Genomic DNA, 17789 nt, shown 5'->3' on the forward strand with positions numbered 1-17789 from the left:
CGGTGATTTAATAAAAAATATTATTTGTTGATTCCTCGTAGGCTGTGGTGCAAAAGCGCAAAAAGCAACAACAACAAACTTAACACGTTACTCAATAACATTGCCTTAAAATAAAATGCACAATAGTCCACATTTACAAGCAATGCCCGATTAATTATACGAGCAAATGTTCGTGCTATGAAGAATGGCCATTGGCCGAAACGTACTGTTTTCTATATTTTAGATGTAACGAGTCGCTGCATATAATATGTTACTACACTTACGATTATAGTCAGAAGTAATCTATCCACTGCTGGATGAAGTCCTCGGCTAAGCCGTCGCCAATCGATCACACGTCCCGCAGTGCAACAACGAATCCACCTCTCACCTGCACACCTTGCTCCGTCTCTGCGGTGGACGCGCGCTCCTCCAGCGGATGAACAGCATTTAGCTCCTGAACATATTGCTGCCATGCACAAGAATACTATTCTGCTGGTAGCGCATGCGGTGTGTGAATTACAATCGAGGGGCTCCAAAAGCACAGCGCATACGGTCGATGAATTTCAAAGACGGGTCTCATAGAGCGGCGCATGCGGTGTATGAATTACAAACGAGGGGCACAAATAGAGTAGCGCATGCGGTGTGTGAATTACAAACGAGGGGCATCAATAGAGCGGCGCGTGCGGTGTATGAATTACAAAGAAGGGTCTCATAGAGCAGCGTATACGGTGTATGAATTACAAACAAGGAGCATCAATAGAGCGGCGCATACGGTGTATGAATTATAAAGAGGGGTCTCATAGAGCAGCGCATGCGGTGTATGAATTACAAAGCTACTCTGTTCGCGCATGCGCAGTGTGAGGGACCCCCCCAGCACGTGCCATCTGGTGCCAGGTCGACAGCGACGAGGCGGGCGACGTGACAACGAGAGAGGACAACGAGGAGATAACGAAGTGACAACGTGGGGCAGAGGGAGAGGAGGAGGGGTCGCCTTTGGTTAAATCTCTCGCGGCGTTTGTGGACCCCCACGCGGAGCGACGATGGCGGTGAGAGCCGCGGAGCTGAGGCGGCGCGTTGCTACCAGGCCACGTGTCGTGCCCGCACTGTACCGCGTTACTCTTGTTACAGTTTTAACGTGGGGTTTTTAACTATTAAACATCGTCCCGTAAATGTTCTAGTCGTTGTTCTCGTTCTCGTCGTTGTCTGAGAGGTTGCTACTGTGTATGTAGCGATGTTGTGGGAGGTTAAACACCGGTAGGGTGGACGCGTCCCCGTCATGTGAATGTGGATCTCTCTGGACTCTCCTCAGGGGTTAGGGTCTCGTAAAATGAGATCGGTGCTTGAAGTTAAAATAATACTGCGTTGTGGTGTTTAATATTCGCTAGGCATGTGAGCGTGGCATGCTACATACACTAATTATTGTGTTTGCGGTGTCCATTGCGTTAGAGGTTTCACTCCAGGACGCTGAAGTTGGCAGCCGAAATTCAGATTTCGGAAGACTTTCCCACACTCTTATCCTACATTCATGCACACAGTGATAACAATAATATACACTCGGGGGGGGGGGGGGCAACCCCGTGCAAGGACTAAATAATGCTGCCCACAACGCGTTATTCCACATTACACATCCAAAGTGCTCATCCGACTCGAGTTAAAGGTTGTAAAAGGCCCTCTGATATCCCATAAGCCGTCAAACAGCTGAAATAATACGACCGGGCGAATAGGATCGCCAACTTCAACCTCAACAGATACAGTCCAGAGTCCAGAGATCCCACTCACAACTGAATTAATTGTCTGTAATCTGAAATAATGTTAAAAAAAATAAAAATATGTCACTCCGACATTTTTCATTTGCGCACATTTTCTAATTGTTCATGATGGAAAACCAAAAGCTGCGTAAGGTTAGACTGGATGGAATGTTTATGCCGCAAACGTCATCCTGGAGGATGGTCAAAATACGCTAATTTAGAATGGAAATAGATCACCAATGTCTCCTTGTCGTCTTGCACAAGTCGTAAGCCCCAACGGCCTGGTGGGTTTCATCTTGGTTCTTTCGGTAAAGTCACGTAGAAGGGAAATAATAAAATAATAAAACATAATAAAATACAATTCTCGCCACAACGCAAGCAGCCGTCCTCAGGTGAAGAACAGGGCTGTCGGAAAGACAGCGTCCGAATGAACACCACCAAGCTTGGCAGCGTATATTTAAGCAGGGCCTTGTGGGAGTTAATCTCAACAGCAGCATTGAGTGAAAGCAAACTGGACCGGTTTCGACACAGTGCCTCATCAGCAGCCAAGCTTGTTTGCTTCAATTGATGCAGGTGAACTGCCATATGTTAAAGGCCAGGACCATCTCTTTAAGATATGGGTCCTATATTCTTTTGTTCTTTCGGTAAAGTCGTTGTGGAGAATATAATACATAAGACACTGGTTCTGAACCCTGGTCTGGAGATGATGTTGCAGTCGAGGATCCTTCACTTTCATTGAGCTTTAATGGCAAGCTGTGTCTCTTACCAGGAGCGTAAAGGCAGAGCCAAGGTGGACTTCCTGAAGGCGTTGGAGCAAAGTGTACAGACGAGATGGGCCGAGGAGCGTGCGTTTGAGGTGGATGCGCCAGAACCTGGGAAAAAGTAGGTGTATACCCATGTATACACGCAAAGATGGTCCCACAAACCCATACACAACTACACGCATGTTTTGCATTAACTTCAGAATCTTACCTCAACATCAAACACACAAAAAACACCATTCACCACACAGTGATGTTACCAAGGTACCTGACCAGGCTTGGTCCGCAGCAAGGCCACATTGGGTGGTACAGTGACATTCTGATACTCTGGGAGGTCTTTCCTCTGAATCCTATAATTTGCGGCTGCAAAATAAATAAATAAACATGCCAGGAAATTGTGGATTTTAGGAGTTTTTTGCTTTGCAACTCTGTTGATCCGTAAAAATGTTGTGGGTGTTAGGAGTTTCGCTGTATTTTTCTTAAATGCAAATGTAGCATATCTGCCATATATATATAAAGGGAAATTTGTGAATGTGTGTCTGTTCGAAATGTTTAGCATACTTCCCAACATGCAACAGACTTGAAATTTGGCATGTGGGTAGCTTCTAGACTGTACACAATGCAAAAAGTATCAAAATAGACTTTTGTATTTTTTTATGGGGGGGGGGGCACAATAATGGCTATATTTTGCACGGCAAGTGAGGAGCGGTGATGTCACATCTGTGATGTCACCCACATTCGGCAGCGTTATGCGGTGTGCCTGCTGACGTCATGCATCCCCCCCTACACTCCGCGAAGGCCATGTATTAATCCAAGACAAGAATCCAAGTCTCGGGTGAAGCCGGGTAGTAAAGCTAGTATGGGTATATAATTCAGGCCTTTTAAGATTTTGAGACTTTATAGCCAAGATAAAAAATACAAATATCCTAAATTACTCAACATGTCCCATTAGCATAGTCTGTGCGACATAAAACAATCTTAATTCCAATACAATTGTTGGGTGTGCAAGCATAAGTGTGTAATTGCACATCTTTATTCTGTGGTCACCCTTACAAGGGAATTCCAAACTACGCTTGCCTTGATAGTCTGTCAGGCCACATGTGGATCTCTGTCTTTGGTGTATATGTTCAGTGGTGCAGTGGCTCACACTGCTTTTATTCTAGTGGACTAAGCTCTGTTCCTGGCCATACATATATTGGAAAGTGGTACCTGAATGCGGGTTGACTTGGCCTTAACATTAGTGCTTAGTAAAGCTTGTGAACATTGGCACTGGGAACACAAAGACGACTGGGCAGAATGCTGAGTTTACTACTCCATCGTTTGCTGCGCTGGGCTGATATATGCAATCTACTAGTCTCTGAAGCTACAAGGAAGATCCTTGTTTTTGTTTATCTGTGTATTTGTGTGTGCCGGCACACAGGCAATCCAAGTTCATGGTGTCATTCCCATATCCATACATGAATGGACGTCTGCATCTGGGCCACACCTTCAGCCTCTCCAAATGCGAGGTGAAAATACTGACTCCATCTCACACAGTCTACATACATCAAAGATGTCAGGTTCTCAAAAGTATATTTTGACATTCTTGAGTTAATGAATGGTAATGATACACATCTAAATTACTGTAGATATTATATTTATAATTGGGTTCTGACCTTAATGAATGAATGCCTGTGGCTCTTCTGAACCATTGCAACAGTGTCTGTGCCTCATTATTCGCTCTTAGGACCCCATGTTTCGTGACCTTTGTGTGTTGCCATGTGTGTTCTCTTGTGTGTATGTCCTTATATTTCATGGTCTGTGTTATTTCATTGACACAAAGAAACTTGCACCCTTGTGTCCCCATTTGTGTCCATTTGTTTGCAGTTTGCTGTTGGTTACCGTCGCTTGAAGGGGGACCTTTGTCTTTACCCATTTGGACTCCACTGCACTGGAATGCCTATTAAGGTAAACTGCACCTTTGAGTCTATGAATTCTGACAATTTGGTGGCACAATTTGATTTAAGAAGCCATCCTTTTTGTTTACATTGGTGAATGTAGTGCCTCTATATGTAAAGTGGCCACGTGAACTAATTACATAAAACATGAATAGAAAAATATATAATCGCACACACGTACTAGAGTTGTAACAATGCATTCCTTTTGGATAGTCTGGCAGCATCCACAGTCTCTAGGTGATCACTGACCATACACCGAACTGGAGGCTAAACAGACATGGCATGTGCGAGAGAAGAGATGGGCTAATTGTGGTACAGAAGGACTTGGAGATGAGCAGACTTGCCGACATCTTATCCCAGCAGTGTCAAGATCGGTCTCGGTGGAGGGGGCTCGTGAAGGGATCTACTGGGCAGTTGTAGGTAATCGCCCTCCAGAAAAAGGGAAGGCTGGAGAGTGATGCCAACAACAATGAGCAGATATCCGGGATGGCTGAACAAAGCATGTTGACACAATGGCTAGCACATGTGCTGCATCTGCCCATATTTTAGGTCCGTTAACCCATAACAGCTGTGTCCAGTGACCTGGCAGTGAGCATTTGACACTTGACCTTAAGGTGCACCTCAAAATCCAAATTTATTTAGACTGGAGGAATCCCATGAGCTATGAAGCTTTTTTTCATAGATGTCCAGTAGGGGCGGGTCAGAATGTTACGTGGCATAAGAGCTAAAGTGGTGAATAGCAGTTGTATGGTTGTGTATGCGTGATGTTGCTGTGTTGCATCAACATAAGAATGGTAGCGGATAGTTGTACGTATATGAATGGTGGTATGTGAATGGTGATGTGTTCGTGTGATTGGCAGGCCAGTGTTGAATGTGCCTGCGAGTTGGGGGTATAGGTCTATGTCAATAGATTCATGTGGTTGTGTCTGCATGTTCACCTTCCTTTGTGTGCGCACACACACGTGTCTGCGTGCCTTGTAGGCATGTGCCGACAAGCTGAAGTATGAGCTGGAGACATTTGGGAACCCGCCTGTGTTTCCTGATTGGGTGGAAGAGGTGCAAGAGGAGGGAGGCAAACAGGATGTAGATGCCACTGTCGCAAAGGACAAGACCAAGAGCAAGAAGGCAAGGCCCTTCCCACCCATATTCACCAATTGCAGCATCACTAGGAAGCTACAAGGATACCCTTGAATAACATTTTCAGTGGAAAGATGTATTCAGTTGCATCTTCATTGAATGAATTCACCAGATGGGTGGTGAGAGCCCAGCGGTAGCACGTTCGCTGCTTTTTACAGAGCTTCATGGTTCAAATCCAGCAGCCGCCTGGACTATTACTGCGGGTGTAACAACCGTAATAATATGCACAGTGGAAGTTAAAGATCCACTGATGTAATTCACAAGAGTAGGCTGTCCTGGTTGGCATCAGTGTCCAGATTATACATAGCAATCCTTACCCCCTACTGACAGACTAATGCCCCTGATCACCTCATCTTGCAAATTAGGATATCCTGATCTGTTGAGTTTTCAACAGGTAAAACATAAATTAACAATCTTTTCTTCTGAATTCCACTCGTGTTATTGCCATTCATAACTTCTCACTCAGATTTACAATCCACCTGTCGTTAGCATGCCACTCTGTTGGTGGTGATACTAATATTAGGAGTTTATGCTAAGTTGATGGATTTTGGGTATTTTTCGGCACTGTTAAGGTTAGTGGCATTTTATTACGTCCTAGGGTCAAATCATTGATTGGGTGTAAATTATGTTTTAATACTAGCCTAAAAAATGAGGTTAGGGCTGCTTTTGTGTAGGTATAGTGTTGGTCATTGTTCATATCCATACATGCTTGTGTACATGCATGTATACGAGTGTTCGTACATGTACATGAGTGTGTGTTGACTGTCAACAAACTGTCCTTCAGTAAAACTTCATTACTCCACCCATAGAGAATGAGTTTGTCTCCTAACCTCCATTGATGGAACTATCATCATTGGCTCTAGCAGTGAATAGTTGTGCATGTTGTTGTGCGTGCGTTCACGCTTGTGTGTACGTGCATCTATTCAAACAGAGCAAGGCAGTGGCCAAATCCGGGGCAATGCGATTCCAGTGGCAGATCATGCGCTCGCTGGGGCTGAATGACGCGGAGATCACAGCCTTCGCCAATGCCGAGCACTGGCTCCAGTACTTTCCCCCACTCGCTGTTAAGGACCTGCAGGGCATGGGGCTCAAGGTAACGCATGTGCACTCGCACACACTTTCCTCCACTCACTATAAAGGCTCTTTAGAGCATGGAGCTCAAGGTCGCCAAAAAAACAGTTGCCATTCTCCACTAAGTGGCAATAATGTTAACAACGGCACTTATACCACACGAGGTGTACGTTGAGACCACGTGAAGTATCAAAGGCTTGCTGTCAGGTAGTCACGGGACAGACTCATGTATGTTGAAACCACGAAGTATCAACGGCTTGCTGGCACCTGTGCTCACCACTGCCAAGATGTTGTCTTTCAGTTGCCAGCTGCTCTGCTGATTGTTGTGAGAGTTGCTCTTCTGCATTATATATTGAAACGTTAATTGTATAGCAACATGACCTACTTTTAGTAGTTTTTTTTTAGTTGAAGTACCAGGTGAAGAGTGCTTCACTATGGACATCTAAAACTTTTTGTGCAGAACTCTCACATAGGTGAACTTGTGTCATGTGTGCAGGTGGACTGGCGGAGGTCATTCATCACGACAGATGTGAACCCATACTATGACTCCTTCGTGCGTTGGCAGTTCTTGACACTCAAGGAAAGAGGAAAGATCAAATTTGGCAAACGGTGGGTTCGGCAGATGATGAAGATAATGAACAATGAGGAGAACAAATGATGTATGCACGTGTGTATTCAGTAATATTGGGCAGATCCTGCAGGTGGCATATCTGATACTAATTATCTTAGGATTGGCGATAGCAGCAGGCATAATCATACCCTTTTTTGTGCTCTATCAGCCACAACAGTTGATTACACGAGTAATAACACTGTGGCCTTAAAAGACAAATATATAATACGAGACTTTGAGCCATGGCCCTTTGTAACAAATAGAGGCCAGAGAGTTCGTAGTTAACAGTTGGAGACTACACTTCATACCATGAAGCCTGATAGGAATTAAATATTTGACATTTTTCCTGTGCACAGATTTTAAGATGAACAGTTTATAAATTGGCAAATGAATGAACCTTTTATAATGGCTTTAGAATAGTCATCACTAGTATGACTGCTCGTGTTACTGTGGCTGATGTTGGGCTGTATTGTGGTGTGTACTGTGTGTGTGTAGTTACACCATCTACTCTCCAAAGGATGGGCAACCCTGCATGGACCACGACAGGCAAACTGGCGAGGTGAGGTTACAATGTTCAAATACCACCGGAGGAATCAAAATGGTTATGAACTTTGCCTTAAGAATGAAATGAACAGCAATAATCATCCTAACAAAACCACTACCACTTGCTATGGTTACAAAAATATCAAATACAGGCAGACCTCGCTTAGCGCAACCCCGTAGAATGCTGATTCATTATCGCGCTCTTTGTTCTGGAGAAATGTTTTACAAAAAATCTAAATATCTAAACAGCGCTGACAACTGTGAACACGCAGCAACGCCAGCAGAGGAAACGTCCCCGTCCCCATCATTCACTAAACCAATGAGAGTGGCGTACACTGAGCCAACCAGACCCCCCCACCCCCTGTGATTCGATTATCACACTTCGTGGTCACGATTACATTAAAATGGATCTATTTTTAAATCCTTTATATTAAGTTCACTTGCTTGCTTGCTTGCGCGCTTACGACCGTGCAAATCTTTCGGTCGTTTTTTAACCCACTTCCCGTGATCCAATCGAGCTGACATTTTGCACACAGACTCGTTGTGCGTGACAATTTATTTTCGTGAAAATTTTTTTCCATAACTTTACACTTTTTAGGAATTTTTTTTTATATTTAATTACCAATTGCTTAATGATGGCAGGCAATCATCTGACCCATAGGTGGCAGCCATCTCAAGCCAGAGGACGAGAGGACTCTAGCCGCCACGCATATAAAGGATTTATAGTGAAAAACTTTGTTTTTACGGGTAAATTTTTTTTCAATGTTATTAAAGTGCGTTTAGTCAGGTGAGAACTCACGAGACCAGGATAGAGTCTCAGACTCTACCTAAAAGAAATCTCACCACAAACATTTTGACTGAGGGCATCACTAAAACCCGTATTGGAAGCACATCAGCTCCAACCTCGTCTCCCACCGCTGTCTTGTAGGCGTACAGTAAAAAGCACTCGTGACTACAGTACATACTACTTGAATACATTATTTTTGTTTATGGCATAACGTTTAATATATGTATTATTATTTGTAGAGATATTACCGAAATCTCAATTAAGCCCTCATATATTGGTCATACAAAATAAATAACTCTGCCGGGAATGCATCCCCATATATACAATGGTATAATGAGCCCTTTTAGCACCGGTAAAATTTGTGCTCACTTCTCCAGGAAAACATCTTGAGTGCTACGCGAGGTCTGTCTATACTAACTGACCAAAATATAGCCCTAACCCTAAACATAGCATGAACACTAGTCATTACCTAACAACATTAACACTGACCATTACTTAGCAATAGCATTAACACGAACCATTGCCCAGAATATAACAATAAAATTAACACTGGCCTTTGTCTATCGTATAATTAACATGGTTTATTAACTTAACAAAAGCATTCTGACCCTGAACACAACAGTTTACATCAACTCTAACCTTGACTCTAACAATGATATTAACACTAAACCAAGCAATAACGATGACATTAACACCATCCATAACACTTGCCAGCAAAATTACCCCCGTGCCTTACAATATAAATATAAACTGCAACCCAGGACACATTAGAATTCATAGCCTGATGGTGGCATGGTCATACCATATAATTCATAATCATAAATTCACATTTTTAGAAATGTGAAGAAAGTATAAAAATACTTGAACAAAAGGGGAATTCAGCATGGTGAGACACTTTCACCAATGCTAGAAGTTGTTTTTCAAAAATATAGATTGGCGAAACAAAGGAAAATATAAATGTAGGAAACATGAACCGGCTCAGTTTTGCCTCCAATGGGGAAAAATATAGGAAATGTGAGAATAACTTAATAGACAGGGCTGTACGGTTGGACTTCAGATAAACATGAGTTTGCTAAATTATTGGAGATGTCTGCCAGAGGGGCAAAACTCAAAAACACAGCAGAAAATTTGAGGGCGGGTTTGAAGTGCTTTTGGAATTCCGTGTACCCTGCAGTCTGTTGGCTACATGGGGATCTTTGTTTTTATGTTAGGGTGTGGGCCCGCAAGAGTACACCCTCATCAAGATGAAACTTCTGGAGCCATTTCCTGCAAAACTCAGGTATCTACCTCGACTCAAACTTTTGAGATTTTAAAATCACTTTGAGTCGTGCTTGAGTAAATATCATGGTGCCATCACTCCAGTATCTTTGGATTGTTGCATGGTGGGATGTTTTTTGGGCACTGTCCCATCTTTTTTACTGTCTTCATACTCTCTGTTCTGTACTATATTTTTGTCTTGTGATGCTGTTTTTATTTATGATCATTTTAATGGATATCTTGGTCTTACATCAATGTTTTTTTTTTACTAATGGTGATATTGACAGTTATGTTTATTTAATTGTTTTAGTTGAAAATGATGGTGACGTTCACAATGGTAATTATGTGCACATCCATCTCAGCCATCTGGCAGGAGAGGCCGTGTTCCTGGTGGCAGCGACGCTGCGTCCGGAGACAATGTTTGGGCAGACCAACTGCTGGTTGGGGCCGGATGTGCGCTACATTGCATTCCGCACAGCCTGCGGAGCCGTGTTTGTGTGTACGGCACGCGCTGCACGCAACATGTCCTACCAGGGCTTCACGACTGCCGATGGTCATGTCGACAAACTCGCCCAGCTCACCGGGGTGGTGAGCAGCACATGCCTTCACTGCAGCTTACGTCTCTATTAACAACTTGTGTCTGCCACCACTAAGTCAATCACACATGGCATGCATTGTCACAACAAACAGTGGACATTGTTATGGTTTCTATTTAATGTTAATAATTTTAGATATAAAAAATTGTGATTTGCATAGGAGCCACATGTATATATTAAGTGACAATGTAGTGTACACAAGGATAAACTAAGGGTCTTTTACGAATCTTATGTTTCAGGGTTAATGCCTGACACTTAGAGTGAGACTAAGACTCCTTTGGGATTTTTACAGTTATGTATTGAACCTTGAGGTTCTAGAGCCCAACTAAGGCATGATCCACATATTTAGTGCTCCGTGTTATGCTGTGTCCACACGCATCCTATTCAGACCCTTCTCCCTCCCGTACCGGGTTGTGCTGGGTTCTACCTGGTATAGCCCGGATGAGTGGGATATCCGCACGACCAGCGTACAAATTATGAAACCCAGAAGTTACCTCGAAGGGACATCATCTATGATGTGATAGCCTTTTATTTTGCTTCCAAGATTAAGGTTGGCAGATGTTGCTTGCAAGATGTGCTTCGAATGTATTCATTTGGCATGGTTACTTTGATGCCAACTCTTAATTATATTCTTTTGAATGTAGACATTTTAATAAAAATTCTAATGAAATAAACAGCAAGGTGTACACAAATAAAACATAAAAAAACATACATTCAAAACACATAAATAATTAAAAGGAGTTAACACGAATGTATCAGTGGGTCATCCTAAAGCTGTAAATACATGTAAGAATGTGCATGCATCCTGCACCTGGTACAGACTAGATAAGATGCGACTATTCGAAGAGCCAACCAGGTAACCAGGTAAGCAAACAATCGTCTAACCAGCTAACCACGGTGGCTCCTGTTGCTTTGTTCTTCAGGACCTGATGGGGGCGGCTCTGAGCGCTCCACTCTGCTCCTTCCCAGTCATTTACACCCTGCCTATGCTCACCGTCAAGGAGGACAAGGGTGAGTGTGAGACAGAATGCATGTGTGTGTAAGGTCGGGCTCGAATGAGCACCTGGTGTGCTGTGTAAACATCACTAGGGAGACGAAGGCAGTCGGGCGTGGCGCTGGCTACCCACTCCCTCATGTTCCGCACTGGCCTTCGTAGGTGCTCGCAAACGGCACTTGCCACAAAACTCTGTTAAGGCTAGAAGGGAGTTCTTTGTTTCGTCTTTGCAAGAATACAGGTGATGGATCTTATAGTCATCCCAGTTAGTCCGCTAAACCGTAACTTATGTGTTTGTTCCATGACCTGTGAAAGAAATGTAGTCGCAGCTCGCCTGGTACGAGCTCCTTTATGATATCACTGCCACATTGTGGCCACTTATTGCTGCTGTTCGTGTATTAAGTTGTGGTGGCAGAGTGGTCAGTGCATTATTCTGGTGAACTATGATTCCTAACCATGCAAATAACTGAAAATGTATATCTGAACCTATCATTGACCTCGCCTAGCTCAACTCGGCTCAAAATAAGTAGCACCTGTTAAGTATAACCTGTTATGTGGCCAGCAACAGCGCTGTAGGGACAGACAGCTGGGTGTGAGTGGTGCCGTTGCACTACCCCCTGACGGCATCTAATCTCACACGTGCATGTGTATGTGCTGCTCAGGCACGGGGGTGGTGACGAGTGTTCCTTCGGACTCGCCCGATGACATCGCTGCTCTGCGCGACCTCAAGAGAAAATCCGTAAGCGCTCTCAAAAGACCTTAATCTCTTACCACCCAAGCACTCCCATCTACTTTCATACTCTCCCACCTTTGCTCTCTTCCTCTCTCTCCCTCTGTATTCCATCTCTCTTTCCCACTTTTGTGTCTCTAGCCCACTCTCCCACTGACTAAGGAGCCCATGAGTGTAAAGGAGGTTGTGTTTCGTAAGAAGCTTGTGATTGGTAATAAGTCTGTTTTCGTGATGCTGTGTTTGGTAAGTTGCCTGTAGGTTTAAGTCTTTATTTTGGCAAGGAGCTGATTGTGCGATCACTGTATTGTCCTCACAGGCCCTGCGGGAGAAGTATGGTATTACGGGCGCCATGGTGCTGCCCTTCGAGCCGGTGAGTCTCTGTTTATGACGCGACCCTGATGTGTCTTTCAAAACGTTGTGTTACATATATGCTACCATGCCCAGCTAATTGATAGTGCAATAAAAAATAGTCATACAAATCTACAACAAATAGAAGGAATATGAGATAGGCCAACAAAATCCCAACCAACTGATGGAACTCACACAATTTAACCTGGAGGAGAAGATGTTATCTTACCTTTGTCCTCGCCCCTTTCAATCTATAATAGATGGCTTCACGAGTTGGATGTGAAGGGCTTTTCATTAAATGTTCGGTGATGAATTATTATATGACCATTTGTTGTGTTACTCCGTGCCAGGTACCGATCATCGAGGTGCCTGGGCTGGGTTCTCTGGCGGCTGTGACGGTGCTCGATGAGATGGGCATCTCGAGTCAGAACGAGCGCGATCGTCTTGCCCTCGCCAAGGAGCGCGTCTACCTCAAGGGCTTCTATGAGGGGGTGCGGCTTCCCACTCGGCAATTACAACATCAACCGTAGCAGGATTGAGTATAAGCAGCAATGGGGAGTTAATTGTTCAACTCTCCGGAATGAGGGTGTGAGTTCCAATGCCGGTGGGTGGTCTTTTCTCCACCGTTGATAAAAAAAATTAGTAACACTCTGGATGAATATTCTTTGGGTCTTTCGGTAAAGCCACGTAGATAGAAAAATAATAAAAAAATAAAAATATCACGACGTTTCGATCGCAACACAAGCAATCGTCATCAGGTGAAAAAATATAGCGGGAGAGCTGCTGAGGCAGGAAAAAATATAGCGGGAGAGCTGCTGAAGCAGGATGTTATAAAGGTTTGAGATGGGTGTAGCCCAAGGGTAAGTGGGCGGGACTAGAGGTGGAATTTGCGTGTAAATGTAAAATTGGAGAGCTGAGCTACCTCCACGACTACGAAGCTGTGGAGGTGGCCATTGTATTGTGAGAGATTAGCACGTCAATGTAAGAGAACCACCGCAATAGTGGCTGTGTTAGTGAGACATTTTGCCTGTTAATGTAAAGACATTTAACCTGGTAATGTAACTCAGTCGGAAATAACTGCTAACATTGGCAGATAGGATGGAGACATCACAGCCAGTTATGACTTAAACTGGTTAATAACGTCCTTCCAATGATTACTCAGTTTGTACCCATCTTCTCGGTTAAAATTGTGTCTGTGCTTATATATCTGGATGGCTTCATGAACGAATCTTTTTTGATAGCCAGTGGGTTTGTAGAGTACCTTCGTCTTGGAAAAATACATTTTGCGTGTGCCCACAGCATTAAAACAATGAGCAGCCACGGCTGAGGTATTGGTCCTACCGTGTTTCAGATTTGCCTTATGTTCACGAACACAGTCCGAGACATGTCGCTTAGTTTCCCCAATGTAACTACTGCCGCAGACACAGCTTAGTTTGTAGACACCGGGGTATTGCATGTCAGGGATCACATCCTTCACAGATGGGATCGGATCACAAATTTTATGTACTGAATCGAACCTGGATCTTGTGTTTGCTCATGATTTTGGAAATATTTTTGGTAACTCCTGCTATGTATGGCAAGGTGATGGTTTTGATTGGGTCCTCAAATGGTTCTTTCCAAACAGTTGGGGAGATAGCTTTACGAATGGTGTAGTCGGAATATCCATTCATCTTGAGGGCTTGGTCTACGTGTTCCAGTTCACTGGCTAGGTGATGATGGTCGATGATACAACGAGCTCTATGGTGTCGAGTTTTGATGAGGGAATTCTGGGCTGGATGGTGGTAGGAGTTGGGTTTTAGGTAGGCATCCGTATGTGTGGCTTTCCTGTAGACAGTGTCCCATTGAGCCATCTGGTTTCTTTTCGATTAAAACATCCAAGAATGATAACTTGCCATCCTTTTCCACCTCCATGGTGAATTTGATGGCTGGGTGTATGGAATTGATGTGGTTGAAGAATTGGCGCAGTGCAGGTAGGCCATGTGGCCAGATGACGAACGTGTCATCTACGTATCTCTTCCACAAGGAAGGACGTAGAGTGGATGCCTGGATGGCATCTGTCTCAGATATTTCCATGAAAACATTGGCTACAGCTGAGAATAAGGGAGAACCCATTGGGGTACCTTCAACTTGTTTGTAGAATGTTCCATTGCAGGTGAAGTAAGTGTTGGTGAGGTAGTGTCTAACCAGGGCCGGTACATCAGCATTCAGTCCTTGTTGAACCAAATCTTCAATGATTGCAATGGTGTCACTCTGAATGTAATGCGTTGTCCTCGTCACGATGGAGAGACTAGCCCAGGGGTCGGCAACCAAAATAACAAGAAGAGCCATTTCTTTCCAATTCGGTACAAAATTCAGTATTTCAAGAGCCGCAATGCATCTGAGTACATACTGTACTCACGTACATATCGTCAAGAAGCAGCCCGTAAAGAGCCGCATGCGGCTCCGGAGCCATAGGTTGCCGACCCCTGGACTAGCCCCTGTCCTGGGAATGCCATTGTCCCTTGATAAGAGTTGATTTCTGGCCCATGGTAATTTGAGCAAGGAGATATTTTAGTGTTAACTTGAAATAATATTTCCTTGGCCACATTTCTCATGTGTCTCCCCTTGTGTGCCTGTGTTCCGGCTGGTTTTCAAGTGTTTCCCTATATAATTGTTTCCCTACGATTTCTTGTGTGGCCCCTTGTATGTCTCACCATGTCCCTCTCTGTCTGGCCTTGCGCGTCGTGCAATTTAAGTTTCCTTTCTGATGTCCTCGTGTGTATTCCCTGTGTGTCCGATGTGTCTCTGTGTACCTCGGGTGCAGGTGATGCTCGTGGCAGGGTATGAGGGGTGTCGTGTCCAGGATGTAAAGAAGGTCATCCAGGGCAAACTCATGTCAGATGTGAGTGCTGATCTGTCTTACACGAACAATACAGTTTTAGTTATTTTGGCCTGGTTCATTTAGTCTCCTAGGAATATAACAATTATTATATTCCTAGGAGACTAACCTGGCCTAGCAGGGTGAGGCGTGGACTAATGTGGCTCGTGTGACATTCTGTGCAGGGCCATGCAGTGCTGTACATGGAGCCAGAGAGACAGGTTATGTCCCGCTCAGGCGATGAATGTGTTGTGGCGCTGTGCGACCAGTGGTAGGGACCTTGCACTCGCTCACCTATTTACACAATTGGTAAACACTCGCAGTCACCCAATCCCATTTGCACATGCATTGTCACACACAGTTGTGCAGACTTGCACACAAATGTGCCCATACTGTCATATACAAACCTCTTCATTTGCAGATTTTTCTTTGGCGAAATTCTATTATTCGCTATTTTATATTTGAATACCAGTTTACCTTCGACTCTTCACGATTTGGCAACATAGCATCATGGCGGAGGGGTACTTGCGCAGTGGTGGATTGTGACTCCCATGTGTGCGTACCCAAGCCATTGTGCAACACATACTCGGCATGTCGAGACCTAACCATTCCTATTCAGGCCTGCACACCTGAGTAGAGTGATGTTAGTGTGGTCAAAGCCTTCTTTGCGAAAATGCCCTTGAAGTTCCACTACTTTTGCCGATCACACGACATTGTATGCTCATTTGAGGCTGGTTCAACCTCTAGGGCAGTGGTTCTCAAAGTGTGGGTCTCCGGGCCACCAGTGGTCTGCGACGGGCCTATAGGCGGTTTGCAGGCTGATACAAATGTAGGTTAATACGGAAATAATGACAATTTTAATACCTTTCGTTTTGGACATAAATGTAATTAAAGAATTAGGTTAGGTATACAACCATTATTAAACTACCCGAACCCTCAGATCTTAATGCCCCCCCCCTAAAAAAAAACCTGATAGCTGCTTGAACAAAAAAAGATTTCCTGGTTATTATGAATAATTTTGTATGACTGGTATTCGGAGATAAGTGAATGTGTTTTGTCACCAGGGGTGGGGGGGGCTGGGTGATCCACAGAAATGTTTGCATCAGCTGAGTTTGAGAAACACTGCTCTAGGGGATGATACCTAGGGCAGATTCACACATCTGTTGCCAATGGCGCTTGCATGGTCAATAATTGACACCCGGATTATGATTGTAGCACGCTATGCCCAAGCACTGCTACACCAATACACATCCACTATTACACTTGCAAATACACTCGAAGTCTACCATTTGTTCGTCTGCCTGTAGGTACCTGGACTATGGAGAAGAGCAGTGGAAGAGCCAGACAGCAGAATGCCTAAAGAATATGGAGACGTGAGCGCCCATTATTCTTGTTACGGTTCCTTGTGGTGCACACACACACACACGTGTTATTGGCAAGCTGTTTTAAGCTTCGGGAAACCGGAACTTGGGTCCGATGTCTTGAGACTAAGCTTTGAGCAGAATAGGTTGTAAAATGAATGTCTTTTTAATTAATTTTTAGGAGATCATATTTCAGGATCATGTTCGTGTGACCAAGCCTGAGGGTCAATGACACACTGATATTACTTTTCCACTGGTACATTCAAACTTCACCGGCGCAGTGCCAAGCCAGGTTGTCGAGGGTCAGGAGTCGCAGATTGTTTTTCCATTGCGGAAGCCACTCACCGCCACCGACGATTATAGGCATTGTGTGCATCCAGATGCGTGTAGATGATGCGTTGATGCTTTGGTTATAGTTGACTTGCACAAACTCACAAGTTGGATTTCTACACTGATACACACATATATACACTCACACAAAGTTATACCCTCACACACACCCACCACCGACTTATGAGTGCTATGTTCATCTTCCTCAAGTGTGATAACATCAGAAACATGGAACACATAATTAATACCACCCGAGCCGTGCTTGGCACTGAGATCTTATGAGGCCAATGTCATGGTTTGTTCATGGCTCGGCAAGGCAAATATCCAGTGAAAAAGGAGCCACATAATCGGAGCCTCTTGCTGACTGCTTAGATGTACCAGTGGAAAAGGGTTATGATACTCTGCTCAATGAGACTCCGTTACTGAGCGTCTTATAAACATGACTGAGGGAGACGAGGTTTTAGAATTGGTGATATACTCTTTGGTTTTTTCGGTAAAGTCACGTAGGTAAAACAATCAATAAAATAAATGAAAACAACTAAATTAAATCACGACTTTTCGGAGGCAACACAAGCTTCCTTCATCAGGTGTAAAAAAGGGCACAGCAAAATAACTGTAGCGAGAGTTATTTGTGATGAGACTTTGTTATATAGGGTCAGAGGAGAGGGAGGAGCCAAGGGGGACGGGCGCAGGATGGGGGGGGGTGGTTGGGGTGTGGGTGGAGCCAGGAAAGTGAAGGTGGT

At 44.2% G+C, this 17789-nt stretch overlaps 1 protein-coding gene across 1 annotated transcript in view; it reads left to right on the forward strand.

Annotated features, from left to right (window-relative positions):
* The first annotated feature begins 825 nt into the window (after window positions 1-825).
* Window positions 826-17789, forward strand: part of LARS1 (leucyl-tRNA synthetase 1) — a 29992-nt gene continuing 13028 nt past the window's right edge. The window contains exons 1-17 of the mRNA XM_078594576.1: window positions 826-1025; window positions 2497-2609; window positions 3909-3996; window positions 4355-4435; window positions 5407-5550; window positions 6494-6655; window positions 7130-7242; window positions 7739-7802; window positions 9785-9852; window positions 10193-10418; window positions 11350-11437; window positions 12083-12159; window positions 12467-12520; window positions 12849-12989; window positions 15302-15379; window positions 15541-15626; window positions 16663-16728. Of these exons, the coding sequence (XP_078450702.1) occupies window positions 1020-1025; window positions 2497-2609; window positions 3909-3996; window positions 4355-4435; window positions 5407-5550; window positions 6494-6655; window positions 7130-7242; window positions 7739-7802; window positions 9785-9852; window positions 10193-10418; window positions 11350-11437; window positions 12083-12159; window positions 12467-12520; window positions 12849-12989; window positions 15302-15379; window positions 15541-15626; window positions 16663-16728 (1655 nt within the window). The 5' untranslated portion in view covers window positions 826-1019. The remainder of the gene's footprint in view (window positions 1026-2496; window positions 2610-3908; window positions 3997-4354; window positions 4436-5406; window positions 5551-6493; window positions 6656-7129; window positions 7243-7738; window positions 7803-9784; window positions 9853-10192; window positions 10419-11349; window positions 11438-12082; window positions 12160-12466; window positions 12521-12848; window positions 12990-15301; window positions 15380-15540; window positions 15627-16662; window positions 16729-17789) is intronic.

Source organism: Lampetra planeri, chromosome 5, assembly GCF_965212315.1.
Source record: "Lampetra planeri chromosome 5, kcLamPlan1.2.h2, whole genome shotgun sequence".
Classification (NCBI taxonomy): Eukaryota; Metazoa; Chordata; class Hyperoartia; order Petromyzontiformes; family Petromyzontidae; genus Lampetra; species Lampetra planeri.